Raw genomic sequence first — 24,713 nt, 5'->3', positions numbered from 1 at the left:
ATCCTAACCAAATCAACCGTCCACAATGTTTTAAAGTATTTATAATGTAGCTAACCTAACCTAATTGACCATTAGTTATCATGAGTTGTCCAAAATAAACATTCATGGACACAGGCAAACGAAAAATATGGCGGTGTACAAATAAATACTGTTGCCTTGTTTATGGTCTTTCCTTTTATTTAAGTTCACGTGTTCACACTAAGTTCACGTGCCATTTTTACACTCCAAATATTAATAAACAATGCAGTGTTTTTATTTTGAATTTACAAAAACAAAACTCCGGAAGTTTGCAGAAGGTGAATTGTTCGGGGTAATTGAGAAAGGCAAAACTTTATGTGCATCTTAGGGTTCCCGATTTGGGCCGAGTGGAGTTTAAGATGTTTACGTAACGCAATTGTTGTACATGACTTTCCGCGGGATATTTTTGCACCACAAAACAGACACGCAGCTTTGGTGGTGTCGGATTTGTCCAGAACAAAATGTTCCCATACGTCAGACATCTCTGATTGTGATTTACGTCACGTAAATGACTTTAAATCACCATTCACAACTAAAGATAAACCACATGTTACATGGAAATATTCAGTTCAGTAGAAAAACTCGCACAGATAAAATCAATACCGATAACAAATTAATAAACAAACGGGACAAGACACCTTTGTTCCCTTGCCCAGTGTCGCCAATACTTTGTGTGGGAATTGCATGTTGTGAATATTGTTTTGTTTGAACTTCGTTTCTGTTGAAAACTTTTACGTTTGTTTGTGAACTATTTTATTCATTTATATTCTTGATTAAAGCATCACAAAAACAAATTTGTTTGATGAGTTCGAAGATAATGCAGCTGACGATGCGCCGCGGTAGCAAGTCGTGAGTGGAAGTTTGGTGGAAGTTCCAAAAGTATGTGGTTATGATATTCCAGGTATTGTAAAAACTGTAAATTTGTTTTTAGAATGTGTTTATGCTTATAGTGTGTTTAAAGTGTCATTTGACAATTATGAAAGTCCACACAATAAAATATTATTTGTTCCCTCTGTATATTTCTTGAGAATTTAGCAGTTTTGTATATATTACACTGCTAAACTAAAAATCTGGAGAGTTCTCAGTAAAGTTGAATAAGATTCCCATGCCATTAGTCAATATTAACTTTATTGTATTTCCTGTTGCATTGAATACAGATGACTTTTGAACCTTTGCTATTTCATAGCCGAATTTATAACATGGTCCAATCCAGTTGAATTATTATTTGATAGCTAATCTTAGACTGTTCTTATTGAAACAAAACCCAACTGGACTAAGACTGATACCAATTGTGAAAATGATAATTTGTACTAAGACCAGGGATTTTGCAATGTGTCGTTTAAAATAAGTGTATTTCATGTTCAATCTGTTCTTGGATTGATGTTGTGTGTCAACTCGCTAATTCTGCAAGGTCATTTAAAATATTAAAATAACTTGAATTTAGTTTTAACAGTTATTTTAGCACCTTGGCAAACCCAGTTCATGTATGAGTTAACTTCGACCATTCCATGGAATTCATGTAAAGTTAATCATTATTTTTAAATTCTATGAGAGTAATTATATATTAATCTTGAGATACATATGTTTACAAAGTAATTCGTGTTGTGTGTCTCATGAACACTTTATTAAACAAAATAAAACAATTTACAACACTAAATTTTTCCAACCAGAAATTAATATTCCTTTGAACTAGTCTGATAAAGAACCATAGGACAGCCCAACGAATGTAAAATATGGTTTAATTATTTCTTATAATATTACCTCCAATAATCATCGCACTAGCATACCTGACAAATTTAAATAATTTAAATAATGATTGAAACTTCCCTTTAACAAAACAACATTTACTCCAAATGCCAAATTTTACCCACATTATAAAGTCATCCTGAAATTACTAATAAATATAATACAAAAATTCCTGTAATGAATATAATTCGTTACATGGGTAATAACTGAATGAATGAAATTAATCAAATTTTTTTTCACTTGTATTGGTTCTTATAATATTGGTTGGAAACAATTACGTTGGAAATCCAGAAAATTGGGAATATCAGCCAAATCCGATACTAAAATGATTACATCAGTTCACCAGTAAACAAATTTTTTCTATATATTGGTAGTTAAACAGTATTCAAGTCATTCATTTATATGATTTACCTTAAAAATGTACTTAAAATAACAGAATTGAGATAAAAATATTTTTAAAAATATTAAAAATAAACATAGCTATTATTTTTAAAAAATTCCGAGTTATGAATATATTTCTTCAGATACCTCCAATACCTTGGCCAAGAGCTGAATAATGGCCAATATCCAATAGCCAATACCAGTATTAGTATGGGAACAGCCCTAATAGCATGTAAAGAACAGACTCCTAGTTCCTCACACCTGCATCACATTAGTTATCAGTACAGATAAGTTTTTATGGTGTTATTTTTAGACCAATTGTGGTTTTAAAAAAAAATATTTTGGAGTTATATTTTATTTTTTAAAATTCAGTTTATTCATAAAATTGCAGCATACAGTAAAAAAATCTTAAGAAAATTCAACTTAAAAAAGTTTTCCATCATAATAACTATGGATGAGTATGTAGATTCTTCAAGTCCTTGATTCCATCTGGAATTGGAACCATCGATTCTTAATCTGTGAGGAGGAATTGTGCCATATAAGGAATTGTGTCATATAATGGTAGCATGGTAGGTCGTAAAAACTGTTGATATTTTGGATGTAAAATAGATTTACATAACTTTATTCCTGTCAAAATTGCCATATTTTCCAGCCAGTAAACTGACAAAGTTTACGCAACTTGCCTAGTTCTAATACATACTAGATGCGGTAAATTATTTTAAGGTTAGACCACAACCACAATCACCTATAATAACACATAAGACTGTACTAACTACAGTTATCTGCACTTGTAGGAAAAACATTGTAACCACATTTCAATATTAACTTTATTTCATAAATACAACATCAACGTAACTATTCTCTTCACTTCTTCTTTCACTTCCAACATCGACATACAATCATGCCATGTGGAAGTAAATAATTTAATGCAGGCTGACCAACTGTGTTATTCATTAACAACATTGTGATTAAAATTGATGCAATGTAGGCATGGACCAAAAGTGTACATACATATGTATAGAATGCAGACAAAATCATTTTTTTTACATAAAAATTTAAGATTTTGGTAAGCTAGCTAAGGCAATGCACAAAACATTAATAGCTATAGTTAATAGCTTTTAGATTTTTGTGAAGAAATACAAGCTGATTGACTGTGTGGCTTCAAGTTTCATCGCTTCTTCTCACTAACAAGTCCAGCTGAAGAAAATAATCTCTCTGATGCCACTGAACTTGATGGGACATTTAAAAACCGCATAACGACACTTTTCATTCCAGGAAACATGTTTTCATGTTTCCAATAGCCTAGTGGATTTGAAGCAATTGGCTCTATCTTCTTCTTTAGATAACTTTCCACTTCATTTTCTATCTGATCTGAAAGAAGAAGAAAAAAACTTGATACAAACTGCAAATCAACATTTAGGCTCTTCTTTTATTCACATAAGACAGTTCATTATATAGGCTTGCCTAACATACCAAAATGTAATTTATTTTTAAAATGATTAAATTTACCTTCATTTTACATTGAACTGTCATCTTTCTCATCTATGAGTTCTTGGAAAATGTTTACAAGTGAACAGCTTGCTGTTGAGCTTGAAGTCCTTTAGGACTCTGCATATCACAACCAGTGTCTGATGATTCCAAATTAATGGCTTGTGTCATCTCTTCACGAAGCCACAGTCTGGATTTTCTTACTACCTCCTGGGAAGAAAAAAGTTTACACTTGTAGTGTGGGTCTAATGTGGTTGCCAAAACATGTGGCCGTGAATTCTCAAGAAATGAAAACCTAGTTTCTAGGGCTTGGAGGATGTCAGCTACTGAAGGTTTAAGTGATGAAACAACGTCCAGTTTCTGTAGCCCCCGCTTCAAAGTTGCTACAAGTGGAATCACATCTGCCAACATACAGTTATCTTCACTCGTTTTAAGTCACTTGCTCAAAAAGTTCCAGAATTTTTATGATTTCAGCCATGAAAGTCCAATCTGATGCACTGAAGTCACACCCAACAATTGTGAGAGTTGGTAGAACATCCTGAACTGGTAACCTTAGCTCGAAAAGTCGGCACAACATGTTTAGTGTTGAATTCCACCTGGTTGGAACATCCTGGATCAAGTTCTTCTCTGTAAGATTCATTGCTTTTTGCGAGGCAACTAGCGCTTTTCTTGCTACAATGGAGTGGTGGAAATGTGATACCAGACGCCCAGCCATCGGGATTACCTTTCTTGGTATGACACTAGACACAGTTGTATTCACAACTAACTGTATACTGTGTGCCATACATGATACTGAAAGTTTGCCTAGGATACCTGGTGCTCGTATCACGTATCATGTTTGCAGCATTATCAGTCACAATATAATAAACTTTGTCAAAAATGTCCCACTTTGTAAGGCACTGTTTAATATTGTCAGCTATTAATACTGCAGAATAAGTGGGTCCTTCAAAAGGATGAACTTCCAAACAGAAGTGGACCATTTGCATATCATCTGTGATCCCATGTGATGTTAAACTCATGAAATCCATCATTGCTGCAGATGACAATATATCCACAGTAACAGATATGTACTTCAAATCACTTAACTTGTTTTTTACCTTAAGGATAACTTTTTCATATATATCTGGTATTAATGTTGTGGAAAAGTGTTTCCTGGATGGCAGTTTGTAACGTGGCTGAAGAACTTGCATAAGTCTAATGAAACCTTCATTATGCACCACAGAAAAAGGCTGAATGTCTGTACAAATCATTTCAGCAACTGCTTTTGTTACTGCTGTAGCACGAGGATCACTATCAGTATATTGTTTTCCTTTCTCAAACATTGCTGAATAGAAGGTTGCAGCAATATTTTGTTTTCAGATGATGTGTTTTTGAAAGTGTTGCTGCCAGTAGCCTGACAAGGATCACATGAACCAGATGGTGTTGCACTCTCAGACACACACGGATCGTCTTTTGTAACATCCTGAATCTTAATTTTTATATAGTGGAATCACTTAACATGGCTCCACATATAACTTGTAGTGAAAGACGTTTTGTTTCCATGTATGCCACCACGCGATAATTTTTGAGAACAATATTTGCACACTGCATTTATATCGTCTGGCCCGGATCCTAAAAAAAATATTTCCACACAGCACTGCGACAAGGATTATTATGCAACATTAAATAGTGAATGCAATGTATAACAGCTCATAACAAATATTTATTTTGCTAAATGCCTACAAATAGAAAACTTAGCAAAATATACTGTATTATTTGATCAAAGAATTCGTCACTCCGTTTACGTAATGTATGGACGTGCATTAGTGACTAGAAAACAATAAAACAATCTACAGTCGCCGAGTCGTCTTCGCTAACACAGACATTACCAATATTCAAAAAATTAATTTCAGTTGCAAACAGAAATATTCAAATAACCAACCACCAACTATCACAATCGTAAACTTTTATGCCTGGTAAAATATTTGTTGTTAATATACGGTAAAAATAAAAAGTAAAGAAGACTTTCCCGTTATTAAAGCGACTTCAATCATAATAAAAAATAATAGAAAAGACTCACGTATACAACGGAAATTCCGGCTAAGTTTGATAAGTTGGCCAAATTGTTTTTGTTCATTACATGACGTGCATAACCTAAACGTTAAAATGGAGATCTTGTGATGATGCCAGAGCTGCCAACCTCAAATCACACCCATCAGTAATGACAATTATATTTTTAAAAAAAAGTACCCGTAAATAATGCACGATAAATTTTTCCTGGGGAATTATGACACACACAAGATAAAACAAGGAAAATAATATGCAAACAAAATGAAAAAATATAGGCCTATAGGTATAACAAAGCAAATTAATGAATCGAAAAAAAAAAACTATTCGAACAATATAATCATCTGAATATGTAAGAAATGTCAATAATTTTACTGGAAATTTTGAACCTTCAATTCAAAGTATTGAAAGTTAAACTTGTGAACAACTGTCTTTTTATTTGCTTCTTTTATCCTGGTTGAATTAGAACTTCCTTGTAAACAAACAACAGAAGACAAACAAAAGAACTTGTAAACAATAACTCTGCGTTGGTTACTTTCGTTTCTTCAGATGTAGCGAAAAAACGATGATATAGATTTATTGCTCGTCATGGCTATAAAATGTTCCGCATGTTTCTTTGATTCAATATGACATCTACAGTCATCCCTTCCACCATGTGCAATCGAAAAGTCACACGTGCATACATTACAAAACGCGTGGTGTTCCAAAACATTTGAAGACGACAAGCATGGCCATTTTTTTGAATAGTTTAGGTCGAAAGTTCTGAAGAATTGCGTTCTTTTTTTTCCCCCCAGAAACACTTTTGTTCTGTCACACGCTTCATTTCTACAACCGGCACTGAAGAACAAAACACTATCGACAAAACATAAAAAAATTTCACGTCTGAAGAAAGACAAAAACACTATGATGAAAAAAATGGCTTTCAAAAAAATTAAAACAACACAGGTTAGCCAAAGTACCATACAAAAATTATTGTGATGTAAGTAGCCGAAAAACGTAAAGTCCGAGAATATGTACTAGTTGTGTCGTACAACGGACGTAATACCATCCCATTACTATTTCAAAACACGAGAATTAATCTACTTATTTCAACAGTACATGCGCACACATACTACTTCCGTTATTTGCACAACCACGCGATGTATTCGAACTGCGTTCACGAAACAGCACAGCAGAAACTGAATTTTTTCCGTCTCCGTGCAGCACAAAGCCTCGTTTCTGTAATACACCAGCGATGTTCCGTAATTCCGTAATTTGGTTTTAAATCCGTAATAATTACGGAAAATCTGTAATGGTTGGCAGCTATGGATAAGGCTGTTCAAATAATATTATTGTGTTTTATACTGTTTTATGTGTTGTATTTTATTACAAGCGGCACTCAAAGCAGTTGTTTGATGCATGGAGCTAACAATAATGGAAATACTAGCCATACATGCTAGAAGAAAATCGTCAATTGAATAAAATAAGAATATATTTAATTAATTAGACGACGAAGTTTCTGAAACTTTCAGCACGTGTGTAGACCTACAGTCTGAACGGTGTTTCATGAATTTGTTACATTCCTTGCGGCCCGGCTAACACATAGAAATGTAACAATACAAACAATGTTCTTTAAAAATTTATGATTACGATGGTCGATTCAGATAATTTTTAGTTACATCAAAATATGTTTTAAATTGGAAATGAAAGAGTTTATTGCATTACTTTTTGTTTATTTCGTTTCAAACCAAAGAAACGATAGTTTTTTCAGTTACATGACAACACAATTCAGACAAATTTGGTTCTAAGGCTTTGTTACTTGCACAGTTTTTGTTCTACAAATTTTTTCGAAGTCCTTGAATTTTGATAGGATGAGGTCCAAATGCATACCATACCAGACATTTTTCTGTTGATGGTCGTTGAGTCTTGTCGCTCACAAAAAAAAATAGAATTTATTACTGTCCCTTGGTTAGCGATGTAACTCAAGGTACGGTCGCGCACTGACCGAAATCGCGCGAAGTTGGGCCGTCGCCGACGCCTAGGGCCTAAATTTCTAGTTACATGATTCCGAAAAAATCTTTAGGTTAAAATTTACGGCCTGGCCCTAGCCCCTAGGCGTGAAATTTTCCCTTAGTGCAACTCCATAATATTGTGCGAGTTGCCGACGACGCGACCGGACTGGACGACAATCGAGCGACAACTGAGTTGGTAGACGAGATTACCTCCCTTGTATAGGTGAAGACAAGGGAAGCAACCCCGTGGGCCAACCGACCAATCACAGTACAGCATTCATCAACATGCCCAAATAAGGAATTTCGGCCGAGCGCATCACACCACGCCAGGACTCGCCCTGATTGGTTGGCTAGTGGTAGCCTCCAGAGAACCTTCCAGACCGTCGCGAAAGCTATGCGTCCACGTGACGCGTAAATCCCCAACAACGCATTTACAACGAGGAAAATAACTTGTTGGCGCCAGTGTGTCGCGCCTGTCCGCTCTTCCTTCTGGGCTTTCCAGACTGTTCTCGAATGATTCCACTACAATCTCAATAGAATTCAAAATTTACCCAACTAATTTAAATATAATATTCAAATTTTAGCAATTGAAGTTGAAATTTACATTCAAAATTTTAGTTTAAAAATTATGTCCTGTAAAATTATCTTCTCCATTGCCTTAAATAAAACAATTAATGAAATCATATATCAAAATTAGTTATGAGCTGGAGTTAACCCACAAATTAATAATTAAATATCTCGGGAAAATAAGTATTTTAAGACTTTACATGAAATTTAAAAAGAGTAATTAATAACAATTTTTAACATATCTGAACTGTTCTCTATATCAACAAAAAAAAATATCCTTCACCTCAAACTTATTCTTAATATTCTTATGACCCATTTTGCAATGCTACATAACCCCCCCCCCCCCTACGTTTTGATTGAATTTGCAAAATTAAATCAAAAAGTACAAAAGTGTAAATTGTTGAAACAAAAGAAATAACATACCATAACAAAAGTGTAAACAAAGGTAACAAATTAAAATCAACATTAGAAATGCAAATCTTGACACAATAATAGCAAACCATGACTTTTCATATTATTACAAATCTTTAAAACACAAACAATATAACTCAAACATTGAAGCATTACATAAACAAATCATTTAAATTCTCCTTACCAAACTAAAATTAATGTATTTTAAGTTTTAAACATGAGCAAACATGATTACAATAGAATAGTGATTTTTTTTCAGTTTACTTATGTATCGCTTTCCTTAAAACAACACAAAAAAAAAAAACTTCAGACAGAGGTTCAAAGAGTGACAAATCAATCTTTAACATAAACACAACACAATTATATAACACAGAATTTTCAACAGGTTATACATTAACAAAAGGATTTCATTGTAGTTTCATGTTCATTAATCTTTCAAAAATATGCAAAATATTCCCCATGAGTTAAATCACTTGTTCATTTTTTTTTTTAAACACAAATTGTTTACAGTACCAATACATATATACCTTAAGCAATAATAATCAATCTTTGCACAACTTATTTTCAACACGAATGTACCTTTTAATCATGCTATAAAAGTATGTATTCAACTTGCTTAAAATTCACTTTTTTATTTCTTCAATTACACTGAATTAACTTTCCACGGTCTGAGTAAAGAGATGTGCCAATTAGCATCATTTACTCTGTAAACATTGTGGCCTACGATAGCTTGTATTTGATAAGGCCCATCATACAATTTGAAAAACTTGGATATCTTACCATCTATAAGGGATGACAACTTGTGTGAAGCAATTAAAACTTCATCCCCTTCCTTGAAACTCGTTTGTTTGATAGTTTTGTCAAATCTGGCTTTCCTTGAGTTAGCTTTATACATTAGTTTTTCTTTTGCCTTATCCAACTTTTCTTTTAATTCCACAATGTCGCTTTTAGGAAATTTAATTGTATTTTGGAGCTTTGTAGTTGGTAACATTTGTAGCATCAATTCGATAGGTGTGAACCCTGTACTCTCATGCCAACAATTGTTGATCAGTTTCTCTACCTGGCCTACAATGCTTGCCCATGCATTATGTTTCTCATTACAGTAAACCCTAAATAAACGCCCTAATTCTCTCATTACTCTTTCCGCAGGGTTGGCAGCTGGGTGATATACAGCAGTGTATCCTAGTTCGATACCTAAAATACTAGACAAGGTTTTCCAAACTTCACTCCGAAATTGGGGACCATTATCAGAGATTATTTTGTCAGGGAGACCTATTTCTTTTACATAAACATCCATTATTTTATTAGTAACAATCTGAGCTGAAGCCTTTTTAATTGGATACAGTTTAACATACTTAGAAAAAATGTCTAAAACTACCAGGATGTATTTGGTACCACCCCTTCCACTTGGTAAAGGTCCAAACAGGTCAACGCATACAATTTCTAAAGGCTTGGTAGCTAAAACATTTCCCATGAATCCTTGGCATTTCCGATTCATTACTTTAGTTTGTGTACATAGTAAACATGATTTGATAATAATAGCTACTATCCTGTATATATCTTTAAAAACACAAAACCCTTGAATATATTTGATAGTTTTTGTAACTCCAAAATGTCCGCATTCTGCATGCATCACAAGTAATATAAAACACTTGTTTATATATAAATTCAAAAAACTGTTTCTTAAATATTGCAATATTAATTCCTTGTCAAAAAGCCAAAAATTTGAAAACATCTCTCTTACTAGAAAGTGTCAACAACTCTTCACAAACGGTTATCTCCCTCTCATCAGTGCAAAATACAAATAACTTTGAAACTGGTTTCTCTACAAGCTTCAAGCAGACACCCCCTGGTCAACGAAGAATCCTCAATAACAACAAAAAACTCTGAACAACTTACTTAAACTCCAGGAATTACGTCTCCATGACTACCTCAACGACGATGAATAAACACAAAAACTTCAACATCTTCAAAAACTTACACCTCGGCAGAAACCTCGACGACGACAACAAATCTTCAACTCCAGGAATTACGTCTACATGACCACCTTAACGACGATAAAAACTTCCAACCTCAACGACGACGACAAATAACCTTCAAACAAATTATTTTTTTTAAAATCCTTTAAAAACCAGTTACCATAATTCTCTGCTGCTTATGGAAAAACTCCTCAAATCCCCTGGAACAACTACTTTGACCCACAAATCCACCAATATCTCCACTCTTCATATCTCCACTAATAAAAACTGGACAACACTATCACTTCAAAACTGTTGACACAAAATTTTCCTATATTTCATCCCAAAGAAACAACTTTTAATGTTACCCTGTCCATTCCCTCTAATATTACTCAGCTTTTCCTCTACTTTTTGTAAACATTCTCGACCTACATCATCCCTAAAATTCTCAAACTGGTTACTTATTTTTGAATTTTCTGTAAATATTCTTTTGACATTAGCTTCAAAATTCTCTTGGACTTCTCTAATTTTCTTTTCATTATAATATATATTTTGTGAATTCTCATTTACTTTTACCTGCAAATTTGTGATATCCCCTTGATTTATGGCTATTTTGTTTTGTACACTTTCATTATGTTGTAAGATTTCGGAAAATTTTTTACTATGTTCCTGAACTGTTTTACCTGTTTGTGTAGAATTTTCCTGGATTTGGCCCACCTTTTTTTCACACATGTTTACCCTAGATTTTATCTCCTCCACCTGCAATTCACAATTATTTACTTTGCATATACAGGAAGAGATCTGTTCATTAAGATCATTCCTAAGTGCATCAAATCGGCTCTCAAATGTATTGGTTAATTTTTTTTTCAGTGGCATCAAATTTTTGTTCCATTATATGTCTGAATTCAATCTGACCTTGTGACATGTTATGCATCCCTTGTGACATGTTATCCATCATTATCATTAATTTTTCTAACATTTGATTAGACATACCTGACCCCCCCATAACCTCTACTGGACTACCATTTGCAGGCTGTTCCATGTTTTCCGACTGCTCCTGCACTAATTCAATATTCAAATTAGGATCAGAAATGCCTGAAGTTTCAGGAAAACCCGCAAGGTCACAGAAAACGTAAACAACCCTTTAAAAACACATTTTAAAAAAACTTTAAACAATGATAACCACAAATACAAAATTTAGACCATAAGAATGTAAGTTTCTGTCCAATTTAGACTTGCTGTTTCCGGCGATTCATCCCCCGTTGTCCCGCGAAGTACCGATTCATCCCTCGTTGTCCTGCAAAGTACCGAGATGATCTATGCTGCTGGAATCGTGTCCCACGATGTTCTGCGAAGCGCTGTTCTACGATGTTCTAAAATGTAGTTCTCGTCGCATTCCTTTCCCACGATGTCCCGCGATGTTCTTATACGGTGAGTGTTGACTTTTCACGCTCGTTTTCATTTGTTGATGTTTACAAGTACAACGCGAAGATCACACGATGCACTCTCGAATCACTCGTTCACAAGTTATAATTTTGCCGATGTTCTAAAAGGTTTTGCCAGTTTATTTCGTTATGATTGGCTTTTGATAAATTTTTTACTGTTTTTCCGAATGTTTATTTTATTATCATCAGGCAGTGTCTAAATTCGTGCCCCGCGGCTGGGCAGCCATGTTGTTACATTCCTTGCGGCCCGGCTAACACATAGAAATGTAACAATACAAACAATGTTCTTTAAGAATTTATGATTACGATGGTCGATTCAGATAATTTTTAGTTACATCAAAATATGTTTTAAATTGGAAATGAAAGAGTTTATTGCATTACTTTTTGTTTATTTCGTTTCAAACCAAAGAAACGATAGTTTTTTCAGTTACATGACAACACAATTCAGACAAATTTGGTTCTAAGGCTTTGTTACTTGCACAGTTTTTGTTCTACAAATTTTTTCGAAGTCCTTGAATTTTGATAGGATGAGGTCCAAATGCATACCATACCAGACATTTTTCTGTTGATGGTCGTTGAGTCTTGTCGCTCACAAAAAAAAATAGAATTTATTACTGTCCCTTGGTTAGCGATGTAACTTAAGGTACGGTCGCGCACTGACCGAAATCGCGCGAAGTTGGGCCGTCGCCGACGCCTAGGGCCTAAATTTCTAGTTACATGATTCCGAAAAAATCTTTAGGTTAAAATTTACGGCCTGGCCCTAGCCCCTAGGCGTGAAATTTTCCCTTAGTGCAACTCCATAATATTGTGCGAGTTGCCGACGACGCGACCGGACTGGACGACAATCGAGCGACAACTGAGTTGGTAGACGAGATTACCTCCCTTGTATAGGTGAAGACAAGGGAAGCAACCCCGTGGGCCAACCGACCAATCACAGTACAGCATTCATCAACATGCCCAAATAAGGAATTTCGGCCGAGCGCATCACACCACGCCAGGACTCGCCCTGATTGGTTGGCTAGTGGTAGCCTCCAGAGAACCTTCCAGACCGTCGCGAAAGCTATGCGTCCACGTGACGCGTAAATCCCCAACAACGCATTTACAACGAGGAAAATAACTTGTTGGCGCCAGTGTGTCGCGCCTGTCCGCTCTTCCTTCTGGGCTTTCCAGACTGTTCTCGAATGATTCCACTACAATCTCAATAGAATTCAAAATTTACCCAACTAATTTAAATATAATATTCAAATTTTAGCAATTGAAGTTGAAATTTACATTCAAAATTTTAGTTTAAAAATTATGTCCTGTAAAATTATCTTCTCCATTGCCTTAAATAAAACAATTAATGAAATCATATATCAAAATTAGTTATGAGCTGGAGTTAACCCACAAATTAATAATTAAATATCTCGGGAAAATAAGTATTTTAAGACTTTACATGAAATTTAAAAAGAGTAATTAATAACAATTTTTAACATATCTGAACTGTTCTCTATATCAACAAAAAAAAATATCCTTCACCTCAAACTTATTCTTAATATTCTTATGACCCATTTTGCAATGCTACAAATTAAACTTAAAAGAGTTTACTATTTACCGTTAAAAGAATATATTAGCATCATTGGCATGTTTTACTTATAATTAGGGATGGGATTTTCGAATCTTGGATTCGTCGAATATACCGAATCCTATGGATTCGAGGATTCGTAGGATCCGAGGTGGGATTCGAGGTGGGATTCGAGGTGGGTTTTTAAGAGTTTTAGGTAGTAATTGATAATTGTAGTGCTGGGCTAAGTTTGAAAATTTAGAACCGAACCGAACCCTTACGTTCGGTTCGGTTCGAAACCTCTTAAAATATATTCGAAAAACCGAACGATCGTTTAAAAAAAAATACGTTTTTCTAATTTTCTAACCCCCATTTGAGACCATTCACAAAACAGCTCAACAAAATTCTATTACTTGTAATATTCCGACTTTTATCGCATAATCGTCGCCTCAACAGTTTCAAGCGCAGACAAAATAAAAATAAAATTATTAATCGTCGCATAACTCGCATAGCATTTTTTCATATGGGCGCGCTTTGTTTTTTGTATACTTTAGAGAATTTTGTATGCATTTGTCGTACTACGTAATATAAACTATCGTACAAATGCCAAAGGTATTGTATATTATACCTTTAACTATAGTGCGTATACGAGAAGTGTTGTAAAATCACCAAAGATTGCGTACCCCATACGTTAAACTAAAGCGCATGTACGAGAACTCTCGTATTTCGGCAAAACTAACGTGATCAAGTTAACACAAGACAAATGCGGTAGGAAATGATTACGTAAATTACGTATTTTAAATTACTGGGATGTATTTATTTTCTTTGGCCTTTTTGGTTATAACAGTCAGGTAATGAAAATATTAATTTAATCTTGTGTATTAAAAGTACTGGTCCAGTAAATGTTACAGTACGGTACTAAGTTGACTAGCGTAGTCGCGGCAGCCATCATTATTTCTCGTGTTTTCTTTTTTCCGAAGCAAATTTCTATAACCACACTTTTTACGTTACGTTTACAATATTATTGTTCTTGAGGTGATTTGCGATGAGCAGGCTAACGTCGTTTAAGTTTTCCAAATGGAGAAAAGATAATGACGACCCGGATGACCCAGAACCACCCCAAAAAAAACGTCTAAAGTTTCTTCTAACGAGCAGCATTCTTCCAAGAAAACAGCAACTGCAGACAGCGGGTTTTGTAATGTAGATAGGTAACTTAATTCACATTCGCCTTTTTTTGATGTCCTATTAAAAAGTTTTACTTATTAAAAATGTCTACCACAAAAATATGTTATGTGGCCTTATGCTGAATGTTTGTCATCTTTATAATATTTTTTTTAAATGAAGGTTAGTGTACACTTAAAAAGGAATATAGTCTTTTTGAAATTTAGATGTAACTTCTTCACGAATTAAAAGTTGGTATATATATAAGCTAAGCTATATAATGTTTTAATTTTACATATGGCTGGAGAATCTTTCTTTCTCACCACTCAGTTAAAGACCAAAATGCTGGTCATCGGTTCATTTTAATTGAAAACAATTATTTCTGTATGAGGTTCGGTTCGGCTCGGTTCGAAACTAGAGAACTGAGGTTCGTCCAGCTCTAGAAAATTGTAGGTATACCTAAACTATATTATAAAGGTAACGGTAATGGCACAAACATAAGATAAACTATGCTGCATTTTGTCAATTAGCATAACTACTCTATCATTTCCAACTTTCAATAATATAACATTGCAGAAAAAAACAACTTTTTTTAAATGGTGTCTGCTATACAAACGTATTTTATTGAAAACATAGGAAGGATTAATTTAACAGAGAATTAGACAGATGCAAACTTACGTGTGTGGTTTTTGAGGTTATTTGTCTCTATTTTATGTCAGGTGTATACACTATGCACTTATTTTATAATTTTATAAATACACATGTGATTTTTTTAATACATAGGCCTATGTAATTTTTTAAAATGTGTGATTTTTTTTAATAACATGTGGTGAAGTTTAGTGTGGGACTGGGATTCGAGATTCGATGACAAACACTGAGGATTCGAACAAGGATTCGGATTCGACCAAAATGTGGATTCGTCCCATCCCTACTTATAATGCTAAGAGATAACTATGATAAATATAATGAGAAAAATATAGTTTAAAAAACTAAAGAAACATGCTTTTAAAGATTATCAAACTAAAAAGTAAAAAATAATTTTAAAATTTAATTTATGACAATAGTATATAAGCAATACTAGTATAAATGAGAAAAAAGCTTGAGTCGCTTTGTGCCATATTTTTTGTATATTAAGCGCCCCATGCTTTTTTTCTCATTTATACTAGTATTGCTTATATACTATTGTCATAAATTAAATTTTAAAATTATTTTTTACTTTTTAGTTTGATAATCTTTAAAAGCATGTTTCTTTAGTTTTTTAAACTATATTTATTTTTAACTTTTTAGTTTGATATTCTTTAAAAGCATGTTTTTTAGTTTTTTAAACTATATTTATGTATAATTATCATAGGGAAATGAGTTACCGACACTACCTATTACCATCTGAGATAACTATTTGGAGTTGCAACGTCACAAAGAAATGGTAAAGTCTCTCAGAATCATTTACAGTTAGATGTATGCATATAATCTTAGAATTTACCGGAAAAAAAAAACTTTTTTTTTCGGCATGGCCGGGAGTAGAACCCACGATCGCTGAATCCGAAAGCTGACGTCACAGAAGTCGCGCGCCTTAGTCCGCTCGGCTAACGAACGTAATGAAATTGGTGGGACATTTTATAGTGGAGCCACTCACTCTTAGTCGAAAGAGTTACAGACGGACAGACAAACATACAGGTGAAGCTAATATAAAGCATGTAATGTTGACAATTTTGTCTAAATAATCGGTTGAAATATCGGAGATTAAGATTAATTACAGTTTCTCTATTATTGGACGATTACAGTTAATCGGGATTCGAATCGGTACATCCCTAACACACACACACATACATACACACACACATATAAATAATTACGCAGCAAAGGAATACTTGCAACTAAGTTGAGCTCCTCCAAATCAAAGATGCAGCACACGAGACTCACCGATGTTACACAACGAATGATACAGCTCGTAGGTGAATGCAGTCAAGGGAACGTCGTCAGAGATGGGGACCACCGCGACCGTGGAGAAGTTGTTCTGTGCGGGGCACGCGTCAATGGTGCGGCCCATGGTCGGCTTCTGCCACGTGCCTGGAAGCAACACATAAACACTCACGGTTTACACCGATGTCGACACTGTACAACTCTGTTCACAACTCTCTCAAGGGACTTCATAAATTTAGCCTTAGTAAGCAGGAAAATGTTTTAACAGGGTTAAATTATATCATGTTTATATGTCCATTGCAAAATTATTAAAATATTAAAGCAGGAAGAATTAAGTGGAAATTCACATCATATAAAAATTAGCTTTGTTACAATACTAATTCTAGCTGTTTACTGTTCACTGTTTACCGTGACTTTCTGATGCAACAATTATTAAATCATGGCGGAAAATTGAAAACTTACAATAGTTATGATTTACGAATTCTCTTGATTTACTAAAAATTTATATCACTATAATGTTAAAGTCGAAAACTTTCTGTTACCTTGTGCTTTAGGATATGTATAGAAAGTATGTTGCATGCTTAGAGATGTGTTTAAGTATATATTTAATTGAATGAACTAGCAAGGTTTAAGGTGGCATGCATCACACAGAATACGGAAGCAATGCAGGCTGTACTGATCACACCAGGCTGCTAGGCACGAGACGCACGAGACACACCCAGGATGCGGTGTCCCAGCAGGTTGATGAGGCGAGTAACAACGATAGGAAAGCGTAGCTTGATGGCGTTGAAGAGTCCTTCCGGCAGTTTGGCCAGCTCAGAGTCCCTCACGGCCATTACAGTGGTGCTGCGCGGAGTCTGCGTCACCATCTCCACCTGAGACACAGCCTTTCATTGAAAGCATCCATTGGGCTGTGGGAATCACAATTGTCTATTCTTCTTGAACTCATCTTTATTATACACCCTTTTAGAGAATAATTAAAATACCATCGTCAAGTTTTTAAAAAATTTTCATAATTTTTTTAGAAAATAGTTTCTTATTTACAATTATTTTACAGGATATTTGTATTGCATAAATTTTTAATTATATTTTCCCATTTTTAATTTACTAAACCTCTCAATTTTGCTTGACATCAGAAGCCTTCACGAATGAGTTTTCCAGAATCCAGTGGGAATAAAATGCTCAATTTCAAAATAATACAAAACTTGATACGACTGATAGTTATATTTTTTTTCTCTACTTGACACAAACAACTATCATACATAATATATGCATGCTAGTAGTACATTAACATAAACAGCAAGAACATAAAATATTTCTCACAAAAGTTTGCATATACTTGAGCTCAGCACAATTTTTAAGGACTCGACTCAGCTTGAAGGTATTATTACTAAACTTGATTCGAATACCCAAAAATCTGTACCAGATGCAGGGCCAGACGACTTCAAGATGCATCATCTGCTTCCAAATGTTTACCCTCTATCCCACCTGCCCTACCTAGCTTTTCCCTCCCCTCTGATAAGTGCAATCACACTTAGTCTGGCTATATTGTTATTTAAGGAGATGTAAAGCTTAACATATGTTTTGCTGATGCTGCTATTACTAGCCAAAGATCTTGAAAATTTACCATGAATAACTGATTGTCATCGAAGTTAGCAAGAAATACGGTTTAACACCTAATATAAAGATGACTAAATTTATGGTAATTTCTTGAACACAGCAACAAGAGAATTTAATAATTAACAACCACAGAATGCAGAAAAACCATACACAAAAGTTCTTTCAGACTGTTCTTAATGAGAATATTGATTCTGCAGAAGAAATAACGTCAGTCAAGAATAGGACAGGCTAGAATTGCAATTAACATAAACAAAAATTTTAACAAAAAAAAAAAACACTGACATAAAAAAAACTATTCCATAACAAATTAATATGCACTAGAAAGTAAAAAAAATAATTGCGTATTCTTCTACAACTTAATAATCAACTTACTTTTTCTACTTATCAATATATAGTAGGTATGATCTGTGTGTTTACCACGCAATAAGGTAGGTAGGTACCTACCCACTTCAAATCTAACTCAATACATACCTATGAATAACAAAAAATGATCAAAATATTTTTTAGAGTTTTCGTAAGTAAAATGAAATGAAAAATATTAGACTATTTAAAAGTCAATAAAATTATTACGATAATATAATGTAGTTACAATTATTGTTATTTTTGGAGTCGGTGACAGCCAAAGTAGACTTGTAACTACATACATAGTTATAAGTGAGATGTGCTTGTGTCGCACGCGCGACTTGACGAGGCGAGAGTGGGACTGCGGCGGGAGGGGAGCTGTCAAGTGGACCGCCGGGCATTATATCTACACCGTCCTTCTTATAGTAATTCCTTGTGTTTAATAGAGGCTATATTTTCGTATCACCGTTTGCTACATTATATCTCAGCATAGTGTTGTATTAAAGTCAGTTTGTTTGGTTTAATTAGGTATTGATATTTATGTCTTTCAAGGTCACAGATATTGTCACAGTATATTGTCATATAAAAGTTAATTTGTAAATGGGTTTAATTAGGTATTGGTATTCTGTAACAGTACTCGCAGTATATTGTCGTTCGAATAAAAGTTAATTTGTAAAAAAAATATTTCTTTAAGTATTCTCGTAATATTATTGCTAGGTATCTTGTAGTGTTTCCTTGGCTGACACCGACTCCAAAAATAACAATAATTGTAACTACATTATATTATTGTAATAATTTTATTGACTTTTAAGTAGTCTAATATTTTTCATTCATTTTACTTAGGAGAACTCTAAAAAATATATTGATCATTGTTTGTTATTCATAGATATGTATTGAGTTAAATTTGAAGTGGGTAGGTACCTACCTACCTTCTTGCATGGTATACACATAGATTGTACCTACATATTGATGAGTAGAAAAAGTAAGTTGATTATTAAGTTGTAGAAGAATACGCAAATATTTTTTTTACTTTTTAGTGCATATTAATTTGTTTTGGAATAGTTTTTTTTTAAGTCTGTGTTTTTTTTTGTTAAAATTTTTGTTTATTTTTTGATTTTTAGTGAATCTGAAGTACACCAACTAATTTGTCTGAATATGGGTAGACCTACTAAACGGCAACTCATGAGACAGCGCCATTTAAATGAAACAAATGAAGTCAGGGAGAAACACCTATCTCAACAGAGGAAATCTACCTCGAGGACAATTTCAAAAGAGATTTGCGAAGAGCGCAAAAGTAGACTTTCGAAAATGCGGCTTTACATGAAAAAAGTTTTGAACAGGGAATATATCGAAAAACGTAGTCACCGTCTCGACTTGATCAACGATCGTCTATGGAATGAGATGGAGGAGCAACATGCCCACCGTCTCAGATTAATCCACAATCGTCTATCTAATGAGACGGAGAAGCTACATGCCCACCGACTCAGATTGATTCACGATCGCCTATCAAACGAAACACCTGAAACTCGTTCACTTCGACTTAGTAGAATGCGAGACAAGTCAGTCATGTTTGTAGGGATATCGCATATGAACAATCTTTTGAAGCAGCTATTAATATTTTCGCTGATGTACCATGTGCCGTTTGCAAAAGAACTCTTTATCCACAACAGCGTTCCAATTTATGAGCAGGTTTGTATAGTACACTATTACCTGAAGAACTGATTACTTTAGGTACAATAACTACCTGCACTCGCTGTTACAATAATATTAGAATAATTTGCTTGTAAGAATTTAAGAGTTCCGTTACTTTGTCATGGATCCCATAATCAGAACCTAACCAAACTCTCATCAAACTACCCTTGAAGTACATCCTTTCCAATAAAAAAAGAATCATCGAAATCGGTTGGTGTGATATTGAGTTATTCGCCCATTTTTCGCGCACATACTTAATGCAAATTTATGACTTATATGGTTTTCTCATGGATGCCATTGACAGAACTGGACCAAATTGAAATGGGACCACACGGGAAGCACCAGCTTTCAAATAAAAAAAAAGAATAATCAAACTCGGTTCACCCAATTGAAAGTTCTGAAGTAAAAAACATAAAAAAAACAGTCTAATTGAGAACCTCCTCCTTTATTGAAGTCGGTTAAAAATGAGGAAAGTCTTCTACAACATAAAGCTGAGCTAAACTCTAAAGATCAGACTTCTGAGATGTTATGTGTTCTCTACATTTTATTATGGAATGGAAAAATGGGCCTTTAAAAGAGTGAAATGAACAAGCTAGAAGCTTTGAAAGGTGGATGTACAGGAGAATTCTGCATTTCAGATAGATGGCCTGGTAACAAATGATGATGTGAACAGAAGAACTGTGGAAAAAAAAAGAAGTACCAAATATAATTAAAAATCTGTAAACTGTATTATCTAGGACACACAATACAAGGAGAAAAGTATCACCTGCAGCAGCTCATCATTCAAGAGAAGATAGAAGGGAGAAGAGAACGGGTACAAAATACATGTCCTGGCTGGACAATTTAAGGAGTAGATTTAAATGTACCATCACTGAATTATTTATGGCTGTTAGATCTAAGGCCTGGATATCCATGATGGTTGCCAATGTTCTAAGAGGAGTTTTTTTTTTTAATTTATTTAAATTTGTAACATACCCACCACCAACAGTTTGGAAACTTTTTAGGTGGGCACAATATACAAAAAGGTACGAAGGACATTGTAGTCCCTACAGGCATGCAAGTGCCAGACCCATGTAGGCACGAAGTGCGGGTAGGCATCACTTGCAAACAGGTAGGCACTACCAGCAGACAGTCAACTGACACTAGCAGGCACTCCATATCCGCGGGGACTACAGATAAACACAAAGAACAATAAAATTCAAAATAAGACGACACTATAACATGCAAATAGATACATAAATTATGAAACAAAACAATGGAGATATATTAAAAATATAGCACATGAATAAGAAAGTTTCCCTCTTCTAAATCTAGTCAAGTTTGTTACCTGTGTTACTAATAGGTGCCTCCGAGGTTACGTCTAGGTGAGTCATGGTTATAATGAGATGTATTCTTGTTCATCCTTGCATGGTATGTGGTGGGCATACATGTAAATCTATTAGTGACATTGATCTATCCCTCTCCCCCCTATTAATGATTTCTCTGATTTGTCAATGTTTTTGTGGGTGCAATTCCATGTTATGAATTATTTTGCGCAGATTCTCTAAGCTTCCTGCCTAGTTTAAATTACACCTTGGGCACCGCATATGTATGCGTCGTATAATCTTTTTGTATGTATTTCTTAAAGTTTGCTAAAATCATAATTTGTAATCTTGTTCAGCTATAAAAAAAAATTTCATAAATTGGCATGACATTGGTTGAACCATGATTTTTATGCTTGATGCTTTGGGTTCACGAACTTAAAAAAATGTGCTTGAATGTGATTGTAATCTTTCCTTAAGATTTGTTTGTATTTTGCATATTTTTAAGTTGTTTTCATTTTTTAACATCTTTTGGTAATGAATGATGTTGATTAAACTGTTTTACAATTTTTATTCTTTGAATTAAACTGCTGTAAATTGCTTACAAGAAAAATTAATATTGCACACAAGTAATCCACATCTCTGTCCCGTATAATAGAACACTGTTTCCTGCTCCCGTCCCAAGTTTGTTGTTGTCTGCTAAGATTAAGGTGGATTGTACCCTAGTGGTTTTCGTGTGAAGCCAATAGGGTGCACTCTACAGACAACTGTAAGCAAGTAATAAACAAGGAGGATATTTGGCCAACATCTAACCATGTGCAACCCAGTCCAATGGATGAAAAGCCTGTGAACTTGGTATTGGCCAATGAGCAAAATAAAGTGGCTGGAGTACATATTAAAGGAAATTTTTGAGCCAAACCTGGAGTGAAAATAATACTCAAAATAACAGTAGCTCCAGTAATCACAAGTAAGAAGCGGTGCAGACGTAGCATATCTCTACTGTTGGTCCCAACATTCACATAACCACATTTATACATCTTAGTTTGAGGGAAATTTTAAACAAATAGCTTATAAAAAGTGGAAAAATCTTTACTGCCTTCAAAATTAATGATTTAAAAATAAAAAGCATTTAAGGGCAAAAAAAGCACATCAATGCCCAGTTTTCCCACATCTGACCAAGTTACCTAAAGCAAAATTCACCAAAGCCCTAGCTGCATCAGCTAGGAAGAAACCAATTACCTCAATCAGTAGAAAAATTCAAAGTACAACAGAGGAAGCAGACGCAGTGGCAAGACACTTGACTTGCATCCTGGAGGACCCGAGTACTACATCTACATCCAACTATCCTAACTTCATGAAAATGCCCTAGTTATGTTTAGTGTGACTTGTGTCCTGCCTGTCATGACGGGCAGAATTCAAGATGGTGCTGGTGTGTGTATACTGTTTGAGTCAGACATTTCTATCGTTTTGTAATTGTAGGTTTATTCACCCAGTCAAATTCTTGTTAGAAAAATGGTCCTCCAGAAGAAAATCATTGAAATAAAGTAGGATTCTAACATGTGTAGGGAACTGTCTAAAAGATCACTAATTAAAAACTACTGAAGATCTTTACTAAATATATAAGAAAAATCTAAACAACCATCCAACCATTAATCAACACAGCTCTAAACTGGAACAAGAAGAGGGAATGTATTTGATGTGCGCTAGTGATGTATCAGTTATACTTTTTTCCTCGGTTTGGTTCCCGTTCTTAAAAATCAATACCCAGTTTTTGGTTCTCAGTTTTAGGTTGACCTCCACACAATTTCAAGGCACAAAAAAAGATGCAATATGTTCTAATAAATGGTGCGTTTGTTTTATATGACCTATCAGCACCCCACTTCATCATAATCCAACCACAAACAAGTCACCTAACCCTTAGGTAGCACAGTTGATTACATGTCACTAGAAGCTGGAGAAAAAATGCACCAACATTCTGTAGTGCAGCAATATCTAATAATAAATACAAACAACTTTTCTTTGGTGGGTAAGAATTTAATTTAAGCACAATAATAAACAGTCCCTTAAGAATAATTTGAATATTTGTTCACAAGAAAAAAAAAATCATATATACAAATAAAATAAAAATAATAAAAACTGATACTGCAGTAACCACATACCAAAACAATTGTAAGATGTGAATCTTTTAAAATGATTAAGGGATGGAACACCCCTGTTAACAGAGGTCTGTTAAAAGAGTACCCTCTTTTATCGCATAATCGTCACACTCGCATAATCGTCACCTATATTTTTGGCCGTCAAAATAGGAATAAAAAAAACTTCTCACGTAAACGTCGAATGATGTTTTTGGTCCCGCTATTAGATGCCGAGCGCTTTATGTAGGTGTCTTTTCCGTATAAAACGATGTATTTTAAAGTATAAATCTAATATTTATTCTGACATTACCACTTATTTATTTAATTAACGGAAATACGAAGTTGTCTGACATGTAAATTTTCTTTTAAAGAAGTTTTTAAACGTTATTTCCTTTAGCTGATCGTCTGCGTCGCCGTGGTGTACTGCTTATGAACATGTAGCCAGCGCTAGTTGGTATCATTCGTGTTTGGTTATGTTGCTTACCGTATAGAGCGCGTGCACGTAGTCAAATATTGATATGTCGCCGATTGCATGCAACGTGCGCTCTCCGTCAAGAGCCGAGTTAACTACATTTAATGGCCCGCACTCTTTCATGGTAAATGTGTACTACTGCAATAGTTACGCGTTGGTTTACGTCACAGATTCAAGTGGCTTGAGTTCGCGTTACATTTTGGTTTTTCTATTTAAAGTTGAAGAAAGGTTTTTGTTTAATGAATTATTAAAATAAATTTTTCAGCGAGCTCTTGTATACTCCACCTTTTTTTTAATAAACGTACTTTCCATGAACGGGTTTTGTTTTTATGAATAACTTTACCTAACGAAAAAAATTTTTCCGCATAATCGTCGCACCCCTACTTTTGAAACTTGATTTTAGAATAAAATGTGTGACGATTATGCGAGAAAACACGGTATATTAACACAAGATATATTGATTGAATTATAAGTAT

The 24,713-nt window shown here is 34.4% G+C and overlaps 1 protein-coding gene across 12 annotated transcripts in view; it reads right to left on the bottom strand.

Annotated features, from left to right (window-relative positions):
- The window catches only part of LOC134527552 (neuropathy target esterase sws), a 231,478-nt gene that overhangs the window by 73,602 nt on the left and 133,163 nt on the right, over positions 1-24,713 (bottom strand). For all 12 annotated transcript variants that reach the window (XM_063360331.1, XM_063360340.1, XM_063360330.1 and 9 more), the window contains exons 15-16: positions 17,394-17,550; positions 16,676-16,822 (exon numbers count right to left, since the gene is read on the bottom strand). In XM_063360331.1, coding sequence (XP_063216401.1) covers positions 16,676-16,822; positions 17,394-17,550 — 304 coding nt within the window. The remainder of the gene's footprint in view (positions 1-16,675; positions 16,823-17,393; positions 17,551-24,713) is intronic.

The sequence above is a fragment of the Bacillus rossius genome, chromosome 1 (assembly GCF_032445375.1).
Source record: "Bacillus rossius redtenbacheri isolate Brsri chromosome 1, Brsri_v3, whole genome shotgun sequence".
Classification (NCBI taxonomy): Eukaryota; Metazoa; Arthropoda; class Insecta; order Phasmatodea; family Bacillidae; genus Bacillus; species Bacillus rossius.
Note: the sequence above shows the minus strand (reverse complement) of the source record. Positions and strands in the feature narration are given on the sequence as shown.